The following is a 22,118-nucleotide window of genomic DNA, read 5'->3' on the forward strand; positions in this document are numbered from 1 at the left end:
TAACATATGCCTGTAACAAGTAGCAAAATTTAAAATGCAGTTGATGGTCTTTAAACCAAGTTAATTTTTTACAAACGTATCACAGAAGGCATCATCAGTCTTATGTTAGTTTTCATTTTGAAAATAACTGCAGGTTTGGCATATGTTTAAATTCAAAAAGGTCCAAGAGGAATCAGTACTTTTCCACATTTAACCCAGTGAAGTGTTGCTCTGTAGTAAGTTTCTCTCAGTTTCTCTGTGCTAAGTTACACTCAGTTGTTAACCTGTGTTCTCCCAGCTTTAAGCACCCTTTCAAAGGCAACCTGTCAAAAATGGCGCTTCTCTCCTGGAAGTTACAACCAGAGCTCCTTGTCCCATCTGATCCTTCTCTCTTGGAGTCAACATCAAGAACTTGCACTGGCAGCAAAGGAAGGACGTTCACGCAGGCTCAAAAGAATGGTTTCATTAGAAATTTATTTCTTTAAACATGGCCACTTTGAGATTAATGATACTACTTCAGGGAACATGAAAGAATAATAAACAGTTTTAGAAGGGAAACAATCAGGTAAGTCAGGATTTGCTTTTCAACAGTAAAAGGCCAAGCTCCAAGAGGCAATCAATTTTGGCATATGAGGACTAGTATTTTCAAATCCAAAAGTTGGCTTAGTTTTACAGTGGAAGCTGACTGCAACCTTAGCTACCTTTCCACAACGCTGGACTCAGTCATAACTTAAATGTACAGGAGCATAATGTGAAAAGATTTGTTTTATTAATTAAAAGTTAACAGCAACAGGCACATATTAAAATGAATATGGCAAAGCCTTTACAAATGGCTTTACGCTGAAGCTCTCTTCCAAAAATGGCTGTTGCAACAAACTGTAAACAGAATTAATAAACAGTCTTTTACAATAATAACAGGGAAATACAAATGAACTAAAAGAAAGCACCAGTTTCTCAAACTAGATTACAGTTGTGCTTACTGTACTTAAAACAATGTAAAACAAATTACAAAAATGGAATGTTTTAAGTTTAAAATTAGTCCTTTAATTTTGTCCTAAAAAACATTTTCTTCTTTTCCCATCAAAAACCCATCAGTGGGTAATGTTTCAGTAGAGGGAGGAATACGTAAACAATGCACTTTTTTATTATTTTTTTTCAAATCAAAAACAAATTTGGTCACTTAGCTTTGTGCATAGTTTAAGGCATCTGTAGCAATTTGTTACAGTTTCCTCCCCAGTGTGGCTGTTCATGAAATTGTCACATTCTAAAAGAATAAATTAAAAAAAAAAAAAATGTTGCCGTTCAAACCCTTCCCCGAGCCCTCCCGCCCTCCCCCATCCCAAACGTACTCACACACCCACACCACATACACACACGCTGCAGCGAAAGGGGCATTTGTACCCTTGTTCTGAAGGACACGCTTCCCATCCCACTTTATTTCAGATTGGCAAATACCCTGAGCTGATTATGGTGTTTAGACATTCCACCTTTTTCTTGCATGTGCAGTTCAAGTGTACAATAGTGAGAACAACATGCGATGTTCCCACTGCGGAATCGCAATGCAGTTCGGACGCTTCCCCCCCCACCCCTTCCCTTCCCAGATTCAGAAGTGTTTTTCGCCGTTAAAAAATTGCATTCCCATATAGCACTGGAGTAAAGCTTGGCTGTGCTCTATGATGAATGCTCAGTTCCCAGTGCACAAACAAAATTATGGCAAATGGGAGGTTTTTCTGGCATCCAAAGAAACAAGAGCTGCAGTCTCAAATTTGATCTTTTTCTTTTAAAAAAGCAAAAAACCCAAGTTAGTGGTTCCTTCACAGCCATGCGCAAAGGTTAAGTCTAGAACCGACAGTTTCAGAGTACATTTGTAAACATCAAGTCTTGCCAGAGGCAGCAGAGGATGGGCACTTCACATTTCCGTATTAAAACAGGGACTGAGTGGAAGGTATGCTTTGAACACATTTATGCAAGTCTTGCTAAATTCCAAGGGAGTGGAACAATCTATGTCAAGTCTTAGATTTGAAGACTGTATTCCAAATATCATGAGAAAACCCAAGCCATGGGGCATGATGAAGCTTTTGTCCCATTGCTCCAAGGCTCAGTCGCTGCTGTGCTTTGCATATTCGAGGTTCCAAACGACAACCAACTGAGGCGGGTGCATATTGCTCTATGTTCAGATCTGGCGGCTTAAAAAAATTCTGGGTCAAATGGTCTGTGTCAAAGAAAAACTTGGAAATAAATAATGCTGGCATCATTTTACCATTCTACCAAAACCTTGGGCTGGCATGTGTCTTCTTTAATCCAACCGTGCAGATACCGAGGGAAGAGGCAGTTTTGTCATGGAGATTGAGGTCAGGACAATCGAGGTTCCTGAGGTAAAATGTCTGAGTCCATTTCCTCAAAAGTGGCATCGACATCGTCACCGCTGCCCAGCTGTTCTCTCTGCACTCCCTTCCAGCTTGCCTTGTTCAGTCCCAGGTGGCCAAGCATGGTCTGTGACAGCCTCGTGTTGGAAAACCGGGCCCATTCCCCAAACAGTGGTTCCACCAAGTAAGTCATAAAACCTTCAAAAACAAGCAGAGGCAGATGAAATAAAAAAACAATACAGAGATAAATTATAATACTCAAACCTAATATTTTAAATAGCATTTAGCAAATAATAAATGTGTCAAACTACTAATCTCCAATGTGCTTGTAAATATTCACTTAGATATTTCAGGCACCTCTATTAAAAAAATCTCTCCAAATGTAAAAGATTTTACTAATCAGAAGAACAGCAGTATACTGCATTACAAATTAACCTTTCTTTCACAGCAATGACCAAATGAAGACAAATACTGGACAATAAGGAGGGGGAAAGAAATCAAAACATCAACAACTAAGTCACACTTTAATTTAGAAAAATTAAAGTTCTAAAATATTTCATAATTAATTACCCTACAGTGTTTCCGAATTATACTACACAGGGGAAAATAATACATTGTTTTCACAATACTAGGGTGACTAAAAATACTTCAAAATACAAATTTTATTAATTTTTTAAACAACACATTGATGTACTTCACGTGTATGCACATGTTCATTTATTTGTAATGTCTATTCCATGAAGCAAAAAAAAATCAATGGTAAGATAGCCAAAAGTGAGTCTTATCTAAAATAATACATGATTTCCTAGCATTCTAAATTAAACAGTGCAGCTGACTGAACACATCAGCTTGTGTCAATCTAAAGCATTAATTCATACTGTGCTAGTTGTTGAGTTTGCTCTTTCCTTTTACTATGTTTTTAACTGAGTCCCATTTCATCTCCATAATCAACTTTTATTAAAATAACTATAAAAAGACATTTTACTATGTAAATCCAAGTCAGGTTAGCAAAAACTATTAATATAATGTGTATCCACCATTCTCCATCACAGCCTGTACACCCTCCTTAAGGGAGGGAATTTATTTAAAGGGAATGCTGACATTCCAAAAAGCTGAACTCAGCATGCCCGGTTGTGACAAGCTCGCTGCAAAAGGCACCCAAGACCACATGGCAAGGGGAAGGGATCCTCTTCTTCCCAAAACACCCTTCAGATGAGGAAGGTTCTGGGCAGCAGTGTGGAGAAGTCAGCTGCCTGCCACACTGTACCTGCTCTGTGAGGAAACAGAGGGGCCCCAGGACTGTCAGGGCAGCACCATTCATAAACAAGATGTTATATAGCAAATAAAAATAAAATTGCTTTCTATAATAAAGTGCTGCCACACAGAATATGTTTAGCCTCTAGGAAACGTATTCAAAAGGTGCTTTTTTGCATATTGCATGCTGAAAGAAGTCTACTAAAACAAACTGAAATGCAGTTACCAATCTGGATGTTGGCAATAGTTTCTGTCTGTCGGTCACAAAGTGGACTCACACCCAAGTGATATTTCTTTTCGATATCACCTAAAGAAACAAAAGTATAATGCAACCATTAAATCATCAAGTCCCAACCAAGTCAAACACTAACAGAAATGAGCTATGAGTGTTGGTCAACAAGGACACTACCCTGCAGCTGGTGGAATGCATTTACTTATCTTCCCATCTCCCAAAAACCCAAGCAGATCAGTCAGACTAACAATACTTAAAACTACTGTATTTGAATATTAAATACTTGGTATTTTTCATCAAACAGTAATTTCAGAAACCCCACAGAACCAAAAGTTTCCTGAAGGATTACCATCCTCTTTCTTGCAAAACCTCCTACACTGTCATAGAAATGACAAATTAATTCTCCCTCAGCAATATGGAAGAGGATAGCTTAGCTTTCAGAAATTGCTCAATAAAGGCAATTTGTGTTTCTGCTTCCCTACCACCTTTATCCAATATTAAGTCTCACATGATTAGCACCAAATAAAGCAGTCTGTTCCCCATTTACCATATTCACATGCAAATTAGCAGGTCTCAAGTCCACCAAACTAGCCTTAATTTTATTATAAAACAATTTAGTAACAATGGAGAAAATTCACTCCATTTGCCAATTAAAGGCTTTATTAACTGCTTACATAAGTAGTCTAAACTGCACAGTAACTAAAAATCTCCCTGGCTCTTACCTGCTTACCAACAGGCCTCACAGCTGAAGCTTAAATATTGAAGACACATGATGAACATATTCCATAATTTGCTGAAACCACTAGGGCAACTTCAAAATCACCATAATTATTACTCTGAAGCCCCTTTCAGCTGAAGGATGTATTGCATCAGCCATTCTAGGTTCAGATTCTAAGCAGATTATCCATTGAGTTTTAGTAACTGATCTTTTGCAGGAAACACAACCCATGAAAGTAAAAAAAAATCCTATATTGTACATCTCTGTTAGTGCTGAATATAAATGGACTAGGGCTCCTGGACACTCTCTCCATACTAACAGATACTTCTACTCTTACTTGCCTTGATGGAAGAACTCCTCCGTTACTTTTTCACTCCACTGCTTGCTCAGCTCCCATGTCCGACAGGGGTTACAAATATCTGCACACTTCAAAGCCATCTAACAAGTTAACACACAGTGTTAGATCACCTTTCCTTCAACAGAAGTGCTTGTAATTTCTTTCCTAATAGCAGATTATTTTAAGTTTTGTGAATAAGAAACCTACCTATCATTTGTGCTTCAAAGTTATGTTCTGTAATATTTAAAAAACACTCAGGGAATTGTGAGATCTCATGATCATCCCTGAGTAATATGGAAATTCAGTTAACTCAAAGTATTTCAGGACCACTATATTTAGTATAGTCACTGGTACAAGAACCAAAAATAACTTCAGAAAAAGAGGCATCAAAGCAAGCAAGCAGTATTTTCTATTTCTGGATCTCATGCTTGAATTTTTAGCAATAGCTTGCACAAGACTGAACTTCTCATCTGTTTGTCCACTTTCTTGTATAGCCCACAATATGAACCTAGTAAGAAAATGCCTACAAACGTAAGATGCTCAAGGCTTTTGCTTTTAAAGTTTGCTAAAGCTCACTAGCACAACTGCAAACTGATTCACAACAGCAGTGCTTTCCTTCCCCAAAATGTGTTCTGACAAAGCATTTCACAGTTCTGTGGCTGCAATGGAGTTGTTAGAAAAGCTAAACCTTGTCTTGGAAACACCTGGCTTCAGCAGCTCTAAGTTACCAGACTTGCCAACACACACCAACACCTGGGAGAAGTGCTGGCTGTGGGAACTAAAGTGGAGGGAACAACCTCTTTGTAATGGAACAGAAATACTAAAAGACAGTTATGAAGGAGAAGGCCTGGCAGAAGCAGTATTTAGTATTTTAAAGGAAATTAGTTTTTCCACTAAAATGCTATTTTCAAAAATATGAGCAGCAAGATCACCTGTAAGATGAAGTGACGATGGTTTGCATTCTCCAAACATAGATCTCCTCTATCCAAATGGGATCGGAACATGGACAGGTACTCATTTTGTTGACTGATGTCTGTGGCAAGAATGAGATCACCTATCTGGCTCTCCATCAGCTGCCTGAAATAAGTGACACCAAACATCCAAAAGTATATCAATTAAGAACAAGTCATCACTAGATCTACATGGCATTTTATCATACTTATTATTATAGAAATATAAGCTTTATAGTAAGCATTTTCACTTTTTTTTTCCTTTATTTTCCTGAAAAATTCCTACAACATTCACCGAAATGTCAGAATATTTCATTGGCAGCTTTCAGGAAGACTAAAACAGTTTTTAGCTTTTTTCCTCCCCCTCATTTTTCTTTTTTTTTTCCTTGAAAATGCACGAACTGATTGTCTCAGGATTATTTCTTGTCAAGAGTAGGTGAAGATGGTCTATTTTAAACTACAGTTGTGGTGGCAGAACAAGAAAAGACTGCCAAGTTTAGTCTGAACAGGTGCTTGACTACATGAATACACTCCTTCAATGTGATTGCAATACATGTTATTTTCCGAGTATCACGTTGCACCATGAACTGCTCTACTCTACCAGCACAGTATCCAGGAATTCTTAAAATAGATTTCTATATTTTGTACCCAAAACTGCTGTGCAATAACTTATCTTGCTTTGCAGGGCTGTCTTAGCTGACAGATTGCTTCTCTCTGAAAATAATCTATACTATGTGGTATAAACATACCTGTTTTCTAATGACATATGTGCAAATAAACCAGATTCTCTCAGCAACCCCACTGCCGATCTCCAGTGATGGTTTTCTAATACTGAGGTATTCTGTGAATTAAAAGGGATTAACACATATCAGTCAATGCCTTTTTCTTAAACGGATGAGCTATATACAATTTGGCTGTGTTTTGGAATTGGTGTTTTATTTTCTTCTCTTCTTTTTTGTTTTTCCCAGAGGTTAAAACCCATAAATCTTGAATACTTAGTTAATTTGCACAATTTTTTATCCCAATGGCATAGAAACAATGTCTGTGTTCAATCCTATCACTAGCTAAACACATCACAATTTATATTCCTTTTTTATACTCCTCTCCAAACCCGGTTTTCACAAAACAAATAATTCTATCCTTACCTTATATAAAGTCGCTAAATAATGATTTGTTTTAATTAGGAAAGGTTGGTTAACGCCTGGGTGATCCAAATCGTGTGTGGCAGCTGCTATTAAACTAAGCAGGACATCCCATGGAGTTAAAGACTTGGAAAGCTGAAAGGCAAACCCAACAAATGTTAGTAATGCAACATGGCCTTAGGAAAAGTGCATGACTGTTGCATTTTTGATTTTTAGTAATTAACAGCCAATCAAAATTTGGAAAAAATCTTGAAGATGTAAAACTAACATTCCACTGACTTTTCATAGTATTTCTCCCCCAAAAGCTACAAAACTTCAAAAATGGTTTAAGCATTATTCTTTCTGAATGTCAAGGTTCACTCTTAAGAATTGCCAGCACACAAAATCCTTTGTGCCTAGTAATGAAGCACAATTCCTTAACAGACCCCATAAAAGCAGCAAATTCTTAAAATTAGCTCTCTCTCTCATTTACCAAGTCCATTTGTGTCTACTCTGCTTTAAATTCATATTATATTTTAAAAAGCATGAAACACTTTCTTCCTAAGAGGAAGAAACTAATGCTCTGGAAGACTTAGAACTATTTAGAATGTATTTCTACTCTTATGCAAAACAGTATTTCAAGGTATACCAGGAAGAGACCCAAAGGAGGAAAATCTGCCACGAATAAATATTTTCAATGTGCATGGCAATTAACTCAGCATGCATCTACATGGACTTACTGTCACTGTTCATAGATGTTCCTTCTTGTGGTTGAGAGGTTTGAAAGTTTAAACTCAAGTAACAAACTTTAGTTTGCACTAAAACAGAGAAGACAGTTCTGCCCATATAAATAGGTGAACTGCAGCAAACACCCTGCAAGGACAGAATTTTATGTTCCCTATTGCATTTGCCATCTATCACACCTCACATGTTTATTATGTACTTTAGTTCAACAGGGCTGTAGTTCATTACACTGAACTATAACTGTACATGTTACTAAAAATACCAAGCCTATTCTTGTATCTGTAGCTTTACAAAACTTTCATCACGAGTATTAAATAAAAAATGCTCGCTTCCAAACTGAATGCCATAAAAAAGCTCCTCATGTACCAGCTCTGATCAGGCTCACTGCACCAACTGGTCTGAGAGCAGCACTGAGAAACTGAGTGGGAGGAGTGGGCAAAGAGTCTCTGAAAAAGGTTTTATGGAGCCAAAATTTACTTGTTTTTACTTCAGAAGCAGAATAAAGGAGCTATGCTATTCAAGGGAATACTAGATTGGTGATAATCTGCATCAAGGTAGATAACTTCTCATCTAGCTACAGAGCACTACAGCTTTCAATTTCATATGAAGGACAGGACTTTGCCCTGAAATCATCCAAGACATCACTTGAAGCAGCCTGACAACAGTCTAAGTAGTAAGGAACAAACACTAAATTAGTTTAGCTCCTTAAGGTTTGTCACTCTACTCTTTCTTAAAAGGAAAGCTGAAGAGAACTCTTGATGTGTTGCTATGAACTGCCTCTCGTAGAAGCAAAACTGTTCAGTAACAGCAAAGATAAGCAAAGCAAGGCTAATGGTAATCTATGGAAGAAAAAAAACACCCCAGATGACAAGTACACAGGTTTATTGTTGCCAGCTCTGACTCAGGCTACAACTCTATATAAATGTCTCGGGGGCACAGCACTAGATTAAATAGCTGCAACTTTAATTCCCTGCTCTAGTTCAACAGGAAGTCACACAAAAGACAATGTCAGCTCAGAGAGGGAAAAAAAGGAAAAGCACATTAAGTGTGAATTCACAGCCTCAGCAACAGGGAAGGCAAGGGAGAGTTCAAAGTGTTTCTTGTTAGGTTCTTAGGTTTCTTTACTTTTGATAAAAGCTGTATGTGCATATACACATACATATATCCATGTAGCTTCATATATATAGATCAATGACCTTACTGCTCTCTACAACTGGAAAGAGGCTGTAGCCAGGTGGGGCTTGGCTTCTTCTTCCAGGTAACCAGCAACAGCATAGAGGACACAGTCTAAAGTTATGCCAGGGGAGGTTTAGGTTGGACATTAGGAACTATTTCTTCACTGAAAGGGGGATTAGACATAGGTATAGGCTGTCCCCAGTGGTAGAGTCACTGTCCCTGGAGGTGATTAAGCAAAGGTGTTTAAGTGGATGTGGGACTCAGTGCCATGGTAGTAGACAAGTGATGTTTGGTCACAGGTTGGACTCATCTCAGAGGTCTTTTCTAACCTAAATGATTCTGTGATATGTGCACACAATCCATTCATATGCATATACACACAAGCACATATTTCTGTGTGTATGAGTGATGTAAAAGTGAGAATGCTACCTTACCTTGGGCTCTTTTAAGTAACAGTGCATGGCCTGAGTTACATCAGCAGCATGAACTGCATTATGATAAGGATTTTGACTGTGGTAATCTTCTTGAACCATAACTGCAGGAAAATAACAAATATCCAAATTTAAATAAAACTGCAATTTTTTTCAAGGACCATTTTATACGCCCCTATTAGGCACAGAAATATACAGTATCACAAGTTACACACACATAAAAGCATCAGTAAATAAATAAATAAATCATCAGCTGAACCACAATGCAGCTCTAAGATTTTTATTCAAAGAAACGGGAAAGGAAATCAACTACATGTAGTCACCTCAGAGCAAAAATTAAACAACTTGAAAACAATATATAATCTGAAATACTCTGACTTTGAGAACTTCCCAGGCAAGGCTGTCTTTGACAATCTGTCTGAATGGTAAAGCAACACTGAATACAAAATGAAAATTATGCTATTTACCAAACCATTAGGATGACTTCATATCTGACATGAAAACAAATAGGACTTTAGAGGAATTAAGCACTGCGTTCCCATCACAGGAAGTATTTTTCTTTCCCATTCAGGAAAGTGATCGTGGAAAACCACTTCTATATGTATTCTAGGAATTTTCTCATACTTGGTACTCAGGCAAATGTAAGCCCATATGCTATTTAGAAAAGAATCTCATTTAGATGCTGGTCTCACTAACTACACCTAGATTCAATATTCCCTATTTAACTTCTTCCTTGCTCTCCTCCTCTTTCCTTCATCATCCTGACTACCCTGGAACATTACAGACAGAATTCTTTGAAGGGCATCAACATGAGCCCAAATACAGGGAATGAAAAAACTATAATGTTAAAAAGGATTGAAGGGAAGAAGCACAGCAATCAAACTATATTCTAAAGTCTTACCTACTACCTCTAAAATCTTGAGGTAGTAGGCAAGACTTTAGAATATAGTTTGAACTACACATTAGTTCTTGCAAGCAAACCTCAAAAGAACACTTTCCTGTCTGTCAGTCCCACCAAACAAACATGCCCACAAGCTTATTTTCTACTCAATTTACAAGGCCAAAGGATCCATGTAATTATGAATGTAATGTTATAGTATTACTGACATGGTATTTGTGAAAGCTGAGGTTCATGAAAAGTCAAAATACTGTCCCCACCATGTCATCTCAATAGTACTCAACAGACAGGTGGACAGCTATGAGAAATAATGAAAATCAACACAAATATCTTTGGGCTTTATTAACCTGCAGAACTCTCTCTCACCTATTCTTCACATCAAGTGCATGAATGCATATATCCCTGTCTTTCCTTTTAATTTTTTTTATGGCTTCATCGGCTGATCCAACTACCTGAACTTTACAATTTTCCTAACTTACTTATTTTATTAAGGCAGACCCAGGTCAACATTTTGATCACAGTTTGCCAGAATCAGAATAGCACAACAACCCTGTTTTCAGGAATGTAGTGCTTTGCATTTTCTCTCCCCTGGTTCAGGTCTGGAATAAGAACCTGTAAAGACACAGTAAGAAGATGCAGATCTCCAAGCAGATGATAGAAATCACTGAAAGACTCTGTGTGTATGTATACATACACATACACAGAAAAAAAAAAAAAAAAAGTTAAGATCCCATAGGGAACTAAAATCAAGATTTCTCTACTTTAAAAGACTCTAGTAGATTCTCATATAATGTGATTTTTGTGTGGCACTGGACCTTTTGAGCCATCCTAGTCTTCTGGAATTTGATCTTCAGATTGCTATGGATTAGAGCAGCAAAAGAAAAGAATGAGTTGTGTTCATGTTAAGAAGCTATATTTGGAAGAAAAGTTCTTTGATTTTATAATGGACTAGGACAGAGCTTTTTACTGATATTAAGTAGAAAGCACTACCAAAAACGGAAAGGTGTTGAATTTCAAATTTAGTATAAATTTTGCCTTCTTCAAAATCTAATCTCATTTTAATGGATTAAGACTTTGCAAAGTCATATGTAGTTACAACTCTCATCTTCTGATAACCAGTTAACTAAGCCAGTAATTTCTAACTGGTCTTTCAAGTAGTAACTAGATGAGAAAAATAAACCACATTCAGTTAGAACTCGAGAAGCCTAAAACCAGATTTCTGTAATAATTTTCCTCCATTCCAATATATCAGTCATTAAGGTCAACTGATTAACATTCCTGAAACTGAAGGAATGGTTAAAACAACATGAAATGCAAGACAGAACTGATTTGTTTTAAACTGAAAGAGAACTACATTGTGAAAACAAAAACATTTTCTTATTTGAAAGGTGAGAAAAGACTTCCAAATGATTGCTCCCCTGTTAAGTGACAGGCTTTGTAACCACAGTATTGTTTTCTCAGAAACTGTGAAAACTGCTGAAAGGGACCAGAAAATTGTTTCTCCTGGTCAGTTAAAAAAATCATCCCTCTTCACAAAATTAAAGATATTGTTACAGAAGAACAAAAAGAAGGAGGTCTCATACCAGCACCTATGTACTGGGATGCAGACAGCTCTGTCAAGTGAATATACCACTGGTTTGAATATTCTACACAGTATTTACAATTATTTTCAAAGAAGCATTCCAGTGACATAGGCCCACACATTAAATTAAAATTTTCCTATATGCTGTCTAGGGAGAAACTATGTCCACAGTGCAAAGCTTACTTGGAGGAGAATTTGAGCAAGCCAGAGATAACACCAAACTGGCATCAGAACATATTTCTGACATATTTCGTATATAGGAAATTGTATAATTGGAAAAAGTATAGATCAGTGCAGAACTAAACATCAGAACAAAGAAAGGAACTGTCCAGCTTCCCCAATATAGATGTCACACAATGTCACATATATTCCTGATTGTTTAATAGCTACTAAATATATTTAATAGATTACAGCATCAGCTATGAAACTATTAAACTTCTTAATACTTATTTGGATTTAACACAGAAAATTCTATACTCGTAAAAACTTTGAGAGATCATCTCAATTAATATAATTTAAATCACTGCACAATGTAGACTGCATCAGTACCCTTCAAACCTTATTGCTAAACTACAATCAGGACTTCAGTTAAGGTATAAAAATGCAGATAAACAGCAATATTCATCAAAATAAAAATCTGTATTTACCCAAAAATCTACGAAGTTTCATCGTATCTAATTGGAAGTGTTCAATTAGTCCATGTAGATTAAACAGATGAAAGGTTAAACTGACTAGACTGTTTCCTAAAAAATAAGATGAAAATACTAATTCATTGGAAGCAATGAAATCAGTGACTATTCCATAAGAAATTTATTATTTCAAACAAATTGGTCACAAAAATTATACAAGCAGACTTCTCTACACCAAGTCATGATATTCTACACCAATTCATAAATATTTAAATCTTACTACATGACAAGTTTCTATTAGCTGTCTCCAGCAACCAGTGGTTTTGCTTAAATCTAATGCATTCACCAACTGTCCAATGGCAACTGATAGGAAGAAAATGTTACTGAACATTAAAAAACCCATTTCAACATGCAAATCCATTATAATTATATTCCATTTTATTTTTATATCTATGCAACTTATCACAAACACATATACAAATGTAATCAGGCAAAGAGAAAAGCTAGACGACACTGTTGATTAGAGGACATTGCAAATATGCTAACTCCCATTTTCATAATACATTTTGCTGAGTTTCTTATTTCACCTGGCACTCTACAAAAAATGTATACTCTTACAAGCTTATAATATATGTTGTGTACTCATAGCTTGATTATAATCTTTTGCAGTGGTAAAATAAGTAAAACTGTAAGAGACACAGACCACAATGTTTATTTTTTAATAGTTTCTCCATTATTTTCTCTGTAAACAACGTCATGGCAGACAATCTTCATTTAGCATTACAGAACCTAGCACAGACGGAAGCTGAGGTACAAGAAGACAAAAATTTCTTCTAAATCAAGCTTATTACTAGGCTGGAATTAATCTCATGTCACATCCTCACAACTAAATAAATATGCAACTCTTGGAACAACATTTACTGGGGAAATTCTTCCATACCAGTTCATCCAGGGCAGCTCATCCAGCAGAGTATTATATACAGCATTCCGCCTTTACAAACTTGCAAGACCAATGCTGCCTGATCAAAATGTCCTCCTAAAATGATTCAATTAGAATGCAAAATAGATGGTGGTATGAATGGTGTGTAAGGCTTCCACAACAGAAGCTCTTCTGGTAGTGCTTTAAATGTATTTGCAAAAAGCACATCTAAAAGCCAGAGAGGATTCTTATGAGAAGGATGACTTCAGATTTCTCCTATTTGATAAACTAATCTAAAAGAAGCTATGCTTACATGTTAACTTGTACACATAGCTTTTTTTCATTCAGTTATGTAAAGTTTATCTATATAAGCATTCTATTTTTACAAGTACTTGCTATTTTCATTTTTTTCTATCCATCTTCTGTATTAAATATAACTATGAGGTTACTACTCTTACATTTGGTTAAGCCAAGCACCCCTTCAATGAAACAGAAGATAAAAAGACCTTTTGGTGCAACATTCTCCTTTTTGATCTTAATTTATCGTTCTGGCAACTTTAATTGCAACTTTGCTACCTACTCCACACGACTGCTACAAAATCTGCAAGAGCTGCCCTCCATTCTCTTCCCACACTGGCACAGATGTCACTGTGATATTGGACTTGCTCATCTCCTCCTTCTATTCTGTTCAAAACCTAGCTGCCATTGCTGACATTATAATGCAAAACTTCACCCTACCCACTGCAGCAGCCCTCCCTCCTCCTTTTCAGCACAATTACTTTCTGCCTACAAATGAGCAATACTTGGGGCTTTTTTTTAATTTAATCAACTACTCCTGTAGTTCCTACTGCTATTAGTAATGGGCACACAAAAGTTACCAATATGTTCTCTTCCTTTTTCTATTTTGTGCAAGTGATATGTACAGCAGCTTCCCTCTGCTGAACTCCCAGTTCTCCAGATATTCTATGTCATAATTATACTGGATTAACATAAACATGCCTCTTATGGCACTATAAAGTAAAAGAACTAGTCTATCTAACACTACATTTACCAGAAAAATACTTGTTCGATATAAATGACTTTTTGGAAAGAACCATAAAAATTACCAGCACCCCATAATTGAAAATAAAGAAGTCAAAGATCATAAAATTATTTGTTAATTTCTATCAAATTACTACTATAAATTACTAAGAGAGAATACAAACATATAAAGTACATCAAAGGCCTCTTCTAAAAATCAATTATTAGTATCAGTACTGACAGTATCATTATTTTAAAGACATGACCAGGCAAACTAGGACTCAGATTAAATCTATTAAATAAAAAAGTACTACCTGATGGAATTTTCACTTTTTAGTGAACAATCACATACAACACTGCAACATAAGTGCCATAGTTATGCATAGAAGAAAAAGCACAAACGAAATACCAAAAGTAAACTCACCATTTGTCAGTCTATCAAAAAGAAAAATATCAAAATTCCAATTTCCAACCTTCTCCAGCATACACTGAAAAGAAACACAAAAGCTGTCATTTTTTAATCAGTATATGCCTATCTTCCTGTAGATCAGAGAAGTATTTAAGATTTCAGAGACAGATCAAGTCTTTAGAATTTCTCTATAAAAAATAGCAGTAAAAAAATAATTAAGTTTGTCTTATAACTGCAACACATTACACATTTACAAATAAAAATACTGGGAAAAAAAACTAATAAGAAGTGCCTTGACAGAACAAGTTGGAGATCTTCCTTTCAACTCTTAGGCAGTTTCTCAAAAGACAATTAAAAACAATTAGGTTCAAATCAGAAATCGTATGGCAAAATGACTGTGAATTCAGACTAGCAAATTCATCTCTGTGTGGTCTTTTACCTTTTCCTTTTTCCTCCTGCTTATAGAACAGTATATAGATGATTCACTAGATATTTGAGCCATTCTACAAACATTTTAATTTAAGAACCTGGCTTTTGACTTTTCACCCCACTGAACCAGTACATCTTTATCACAGCTGTTCCACATGAACTGTTCTTCCCACAAAAGGGATGACCAAGAATAGCCAACAGTACAAGAGGCCTCACCACAGTGGAGCAGTCCCAATCTTTGCCTCCCTTACTTGTATCAAAAATACCTGTCCGGCACACTTTACAACAGATTCCTGCCTTCTCCTACTCTCATTAGATTGGTAACACTGTTTTGTGATCTAATTATTGATTCTATCTTTTCTCTACCAGCTGCTAAAACTCTGCTATCAGAAGAAACAAAAGCATTAACAGTATCTTTTTATGATTAAAAAACATGTACATTTTTAATATCCATTCTCTGTGTAATCAGACTTCTTTGTCCACCACAGCCTGATGATAGTCAACATGGATACATCCTGAATATTGTAATATAAGTGTATCCTTTTTCTGTGTCAGATGACAAAAAAGCACTACATGCAGTGACACAGGCCTTGGGATATTGAATGACCTGAATAACCTTTGCCTGCTCAATCCCCCTTCAGCACTTTCCATTCTCTGTTGCAAATACAGCAGCCTTTCATCTAGGTAGCTGCTCCCTTAGTACCAACTCTCTTCCCAGGATCTGCTTTCCCTGCTTTAGTGCTGCACAACTGTATTACAGCTATCACTTTTCTTTTCTAGAAGTGCCTACTTCTAGAAAAGAAAAAGTTAGGTGGACATAAGCATGCCCTGAAGAATCCATTTTCCTTACTTTATTGAATTTAGGTAGTCACTTTTCCAGTTGTTCACTAGTGAAGTTAGACTAAAAATCAAAGGGAATAATTGTCTAAAATGATCCATTATATTTCTTAAATACAGATACATTTTCCTCTCTTCATTTTTTTCTTCAATTATTCAAGGGCATCCTTAATTCACCAGTTATTAAAAAAAAAGCCCAATAAACAACAAACCAAGAAAACAAAAAACCAATAACAACAACAAAAACACTAGCCACATAACAATCATCCTCTACTTGTGGGCAGTAGAGGAGTTTGCTACTAACCATGAAATTTTCTGGATTTCACTACTATATACGTATATATAAACACACAAAAATACATACACACATACATTAAAAAATATGCTTAAAATTGGTATTTGGTTGCACTTTTAGTGTGTGATACAGTTACATATATTAGCAAGCTTTTAGAAAAACATACTTTAAAAAAAATAAAGCAACCAACCTTGGCTTGTCCATTATAATCATCATCTAAAATGTTTGAAGAATTTGGAACAGTGATACCACGGAAAAAACGGGAAGATCTCAGGTATCGCTGGAAACTAAGCAACCTTCTCACATTTCTTGCAGACACAGAGACCTCGATTTCAGAATTTGCTACAAAAAACAAGAAAATAAACACTCTCTCTAAAAAACCTTTATCAAAAAGACAAGTGCTCAGGGAAGTCTGGTATAAAGATAATGCAATTTTTGAGTATCAAATGTTTCAGCACAAATACAGATATTTTTATTAATACTAAATACAGAGCCATGGATTAGAAAAAAATATGTTCTGTGTAAGCATCCTGTGAAGAAAGACAAATACTTAAATCATAGCTGCAACTTATCTTTTTAAGGAACTCCGTTATTGAAAGGACAAAAATATTATGGATATTGTTAAAAAAAAAAATGCTGCAAACAAATTATTTTGGAAAACTGCTGTATACACATCCAATCCATGTCCCTAATAAATAATCTAAGATGACGTGCACACCAGCAAGAGTATCAGAAAATTAGTGTTGATACAGGAGATACAAGTAAGCTTTGAGCAAATACAAATTACTTTTACACAGTTTAGAGCTCAGAAAATCTCTTTACTATGCTGAAGTCTTAAACACACTCAAGTAATTTTTGTTCTTTTGCAAATAACTACACTCTTCTGCCAAACAATTATGACATTTGCGTTCACAGCATATCTAATTCTGTTCTCCAGTATGATGAAAACACAACAGAAAATTATTTCAGCCTCTTTTCAAAGATTAATTCAAATATTTTGCTTTACTTTTATTAGGTTAACTGATTTACACAAATGACGAATGCTAGTTTATGTCCAGTTCCATTTGATAAGCTAGAAGTGTTTTAGAAACCCCAGCATCAAAATACACAGAACTACAGTTCCTTTGTAGCAAGCCAGATATTCTGATTTTGAAATACATTAGGCCAAATCAGCCTTTACTTTCTTTTCAACAGTGCCCCCCAATAGCAGTTTAATATAACCAACAGGAAGCTAATAATTTTATCTTTATATCCAGTCAACCTTCCTGAAATGACTCACGTCAAATAATAAAATTTTAAAAGGAGGTATTAAGTAAGGAAGTCAATGCCAATGTGCTCTTTTTCAAAAATGCAGATCATCGAAGAAAAAAAAAAAACATTATCACAATTCTGTAGCACATATCTCTTATCCTTCCAAAATGGTGAAGTAAGGAGTTACAGCTTTTGTTCCTAAAGTCAGTCTAAAATGTACACAGGAAGGTATGGCCTTATTAACAATCTGAACTAAAAGCCTCAGTGATTCCTAGTCACAGCAGCTTAGTTCTACATAGGATAAATCTTTAACCATTTAAATTCTTCTCCCTGCAGAAGTTCCAATTTACTTTCTGTTCTATGCTAGCTCATTAACGTATTAATGTTAAATTAATATATTAATTACCAAAATACACTAATAAAAACACCTCTAAATAGAGCTGACAGTAGCATGATCGTAGAGTATCTAATCAAACACAGCACCATTCTCTATCAATTGTCTGTGTTAACAGAGATTAAACTGAACGAACTGAATGTCCTTTCAGACATGCCTGAAACACTTCAAGACACTGAAGTTCAGGGCTAATACAGACATCTCCATATGAAGTATCTTTCTTCAAGCTATCATTTTCAAGGCCAAGGGCTCTTCCTCCGAAGACACTGCTACCTATAATATATCCCAGGGGTTCTTTTATTAAGTAAACAGATGTACTACAACTTATAAAGCAACATTCATGTGTACAGCAGGAAAATAAATAGATTCTGTCATGCTACATTACTCTACCAATTTTTCTAAACACATTTGTGACCATGAGGTTACAGTCTGTGCATTACCAGCCTGTGTAACAGAGAAGCAGGGAGCAATACAGCTGCTGCTCCTAATGCAGTGTATGCTACAGATAAGAAGTTTCTCCCCCTCAATCTTGATCCAATTCCTTCAGAGCCAAATTTCAAAACAGAAATTATTGGGTTAAAAATAATATTAAATGGTTATATTTAGGTTATAAAATTATCTAAAATATCCACAAAGTCACACACAAAAGCCAGAAACTTCACTAAATCTCAATAAAACAACATATCTAAAGCAGGAAAAATGAGCACTTTTCTGGAGGCATAGATAATTTTCTTGTTCTCAAGTAGTCTTCAACAGATCTACAGTTAACAAAAACTTGTTTCTGTTGTCATGCTACAAATAAAGTTTCACCATCACAGGCACCACCCATTAATCTTGGACAGACTAGTATGCTGTAAGTACTACAAGAAAAACAGCAGTTTCTGGCAGCAAAGTACATAACAGAGCACAGAAATGCAATAATTTGGCAGTACAGGCCTGTGTTCCACCTATACTTGTTTTCAAAGTAATTTAGGAGGGGTTGCTCATCTTCTTGCTTCAGGATTTTTCTGATTATGATTGAGGTAAGAGGTAAACAAGTTACTTGATCTTCTGTGAAGCTGAACTAACATTCGCTTCACAGTACACTATTGACACTTATTAATCTTACAAATATGTTTAAGCTCTCTAAATTTTCACCAATTTGCATAGCTCAAAACCACTACTACTACTACACATTAATCCTAGTTTTTCTACCCGTTCCTAAAAGAAAAAAAACAAAGCTTACATTATTCCAGCCTTCCTAGCAGCAATGCTGCTTATTACAGAATCCCAGAACTGGAGAGGTAGGAAGGTACCAGATGAGGTTCATCTGGTCAAATGCCTCTGCTCAAGCCAAGTCACCTAGACCATACTGCCCCGAACCATCTCCCAGAGGCTTCTGTACATCTCCATGGATGCAGACTCCACGAGCCCTCTAGCTGCACCAACACTTGGTCACCTACCCTCACAGTGGAAAAGTGTTTCCTGATGTGCATCCGTTTGTGTCCATTACCTACTGCCTCTGGTCCTCACACTGGGCACCACTGAAAAGAGTCTGGCCCTGTCTCCTTTGCACTTTCCCTTCAGGTACTTGTATACATTGAGAAGTTTCCCTTTGAACCTTCTGTAGCTGAACAGTTCCAGCTTTTTCAGCCTTTTCTCATCAGCCCTTTAATCTTCCTCACCCTTTGCTGGACTCTCTCTGGTATGCCCATGTCTCTCTTTTACTAGAAAGCCCAGACTGGGACTCCAGGCGAGGCCTCTCCAGTGCTGCATACAGGAGAGGGATCACCACCCTCAACCTGCTGGCAACATTGCTCCTAATGCAGCCCAGGATACCACTTGCTTTCTTTGCAGAAAGGGGATATGGCTGCCTCATGTTTAACCTGGTGCCCACCAAGAGGCTCAGTTCCTTTTCTGCCAAGTCACTTTCCAGATGGTTGCCCTCTGCTTGTGGTGGGGCCTGGGGCTGCTCCTCCCCATGGGCTGAGCTTTGCACTTCCCTTTGAGCTGGTAATTATTGCACATGGATAGCCCAAGCTAGGTAATAACACCTTGACTAAATAAATGTCTTTATCCTTTAGATCTGAAATGACCAGAGTAACTTCCAAATGAGAAAAGAGATTTTGAGCCTTGCCATCCCTCTGCAGCTCCAGAGTACCTGATTTGTGGGACTACACCAACCCAAAAACTAAATTTCTCTCTTTAACAGTTAAATATTTACCCCAGGACAATTCAGAATAAGCAAGTCAGATGCAGAGGTTTGACAGGTTATTAATTTAAAGGGGAGGCTGAAACAGAAAATAGCTGGCTTTCAAGGAAGGGGGTGAGGGGAAGATACATTCTTCAGCTGCAGGAACACTGACAACTACTGTGCCTGCCTTTTCCTTTCCCTCACAGATAAGTTATTATTAAGGATACAAAAACCAAGTGCTTTGTGGTTTTGGCAGATCAGCTAAGGCCAGTTAATGGAAAAGACTGGTAACATGAATTATACAGTTGTAGAATGGAAATGTGGCATTTCTCTCCTGGCACATTCATTCCCTTTAGATGCATGATTAATATGAGAATGACAACCTCCCCTCTTCTATCACGAATCATGAAGAGAGATGCTAATTTCAGAGAACCTACCACACCAAGGTTCAGTAATGTATAGATCATGTAAAGAAAACAGTGAAGAATGAAGAGTGCACTGCATTTGCTCATGAACAAGCATGCTGCAAAAACATCTCCCAGCCCAATTATTTTTTCTTTCTTTTGGAGCCTTCAGTGTGCTAAAAGCCTTTCTAATATGCATTATTGACCATTTGCTCACAAGGACAGTTTAAGGACACATTAGAATGATAAAATAAATTTGACATTTACAGCCTTGTGAACTGAAAGAGAATGAAAGCAAAGTTGGGATGATGGGCACATTAAGGAGCAGACTACAGTATTGAGAAGTGCTTTTGATTCAAGGAACCAAAAATCAAACTGTAGGCCTTAGTGCCTACTCAACAGCAGCTGTCCAATGACATTCTTCTTGCCATTCTTTTGTAAATTAGAGTTATCATCCAAAGTAGCAATCCCAGATTTTGGGGCCTTTGGTTTGTTTGATTAAAATGGTTATATTCTTGTTTCTAAGCATCTTAAGTGAGATGCTGGTATAATCAAAAATTCCTTTCTCTAAAATAAAGAAAAATAAGTAATTCTGGTTATTATTATCAGTTATTTTGTTAATGTGATGCATATATAGCAATAAAATAACACAAGTCGCCTTCATGCAACAGATTTCATCTGTATTCCGAGACGCTAATTTTAATCTCTTCCCACTCCCAATCTTTTAACTTCACGAAAACCTAAAATAAAACATTTTAGCACATTTCAGAGGTATTAAATATTTTTCTTATACCAATATAAAAAAAAGTAAGATAAGTGACAATCACTTAAAAGATCACAATGTACAACTGGATTTATTCTCAAAATTATTCTATATTTTGTATATTAAGGACCATTCACAAAATGAAGAATGAAAATTATAGTTTGGTTTAATTATTAATGGAACCTTAAATCCTAGCAATATACTTCAATTTTCTTATAATGCAAATTTTCAATTTTCTTATAATGCAAAGATAGACTTCCTCTGATGGGAATCTGGTTAAAACAAGGCTATCCAGCTATAAGAACTATCTCCATTTCCTCCTCGCTACAGCCCAAAAGGCAGACAGAAAACTATCCATTATAAAAATCAGTGAGTTTTGCCACACACCAATAAAAAGAGCATAATTGAGGATCTTGGGTATCACTGGCAATAAAAAAAAATTAAGGAAAAAAAAGTATTTCAGTATTTGATGCTTCCTATGTTTGAATGTAAAAATTGAACTTTGAGGTAACACAGGCCCACCAGGAGGCTTTTCCCCAAAAAATATGAAGGAATTATCTTCTTTTAATTGAAGTGATCTCTCATGAATTTTCCATATTAACCCAACTGCACATTTAACAGTTTTACATAGCAGATACTATCATTAAACCTGACATATCATCGGAAATTTTCTACTACCTGTAAATATTTGTTGGATAGAAATATTCTATTTTACATGCCAATTCAAAACATCTAAGGATGGTTAAACCACCTAAAGATCTATATTTCCAGGATACAAATAATTTTCAATTTACAAATAATTTGAAA

The 22,118-nt window shown here is 36.2% G+C and overlaps 1 protein-coding gene across 8 annotated transcripts in view; it reads right to left on the reverse strand.

The window, feature by feature from the left end:
• Window positions 1-436: 436 nt before the first annotated feature.
• Window positions 437-22,118, reverse strand: part of PDE7A (phosphodiesterase 7A) — a 75,159-nt gene continuing 53,477 nt past the window's right edge. For 6 of the 8 annotated variants that reach the window (XM_021555617.3, XM_021555616.3, XM_085572147.1 and 3 more), the window contains 10 exons: window positions 16,517-16,668; window positions 14,781-14,844; window positions 12,436-12,531; window positions 9,312-9,412; window positions 6,982-7,113; window positions 6,586-6,677; window positions 5,819-5,963; window positions 4,891-4,987; window positions 3,826-3,906; window positions 437-2,543 (listed from right to left, as the gene is read on the reverse strand). In XM_021555617.3, coding sequence (XP_021411292.1) covers window positions 2,332-2,543; window positions 3,826-3,906; window positions 4,891-4,987; window positions 5,819-5,963; window positions 6,586-6,677; window positions 6,982-7,113; window positions 9,312-9,412; window positions 12,436-12,531; window positions 14,781-14,844; window positions 16,517-16,668 — 1,172 coding nt within the window. In that variant the 3' untranslated portion in view covers window positions 437-2,331. Of the gene's footprint in view, window positions 2,544-3,825; window positions 3,907-4,890; window positions 4,988-5,818; window positions 5,964-6,585; window positions 6,678-6,981; window positions 7,114-9,311; window positions 9,413-12,435; window positions 12,532-14,780; window positions 14,845-16,516; window positions 16,699-22,118 lie in introns of all 8 variants that reach the window. The other 2 variants (XM_085572148.1, XM_085572146.1) reach the window with 1 other exon arrangement.

This window comes from Lonchura striata, chromosome 2, assembly GCF_050655825.1.
Source record: "Lonchura striata isolate lonStrDom1 chromosome 2, ASM5065582v1, whole genome shotgun sequence".
Taxonomy (NCBI): domain Eukaryota; kingdom Metazoa; phylum Chordata; class Aves; order Passeriformes; family Estrildidae; genus Lonchura; species Lonchura striata.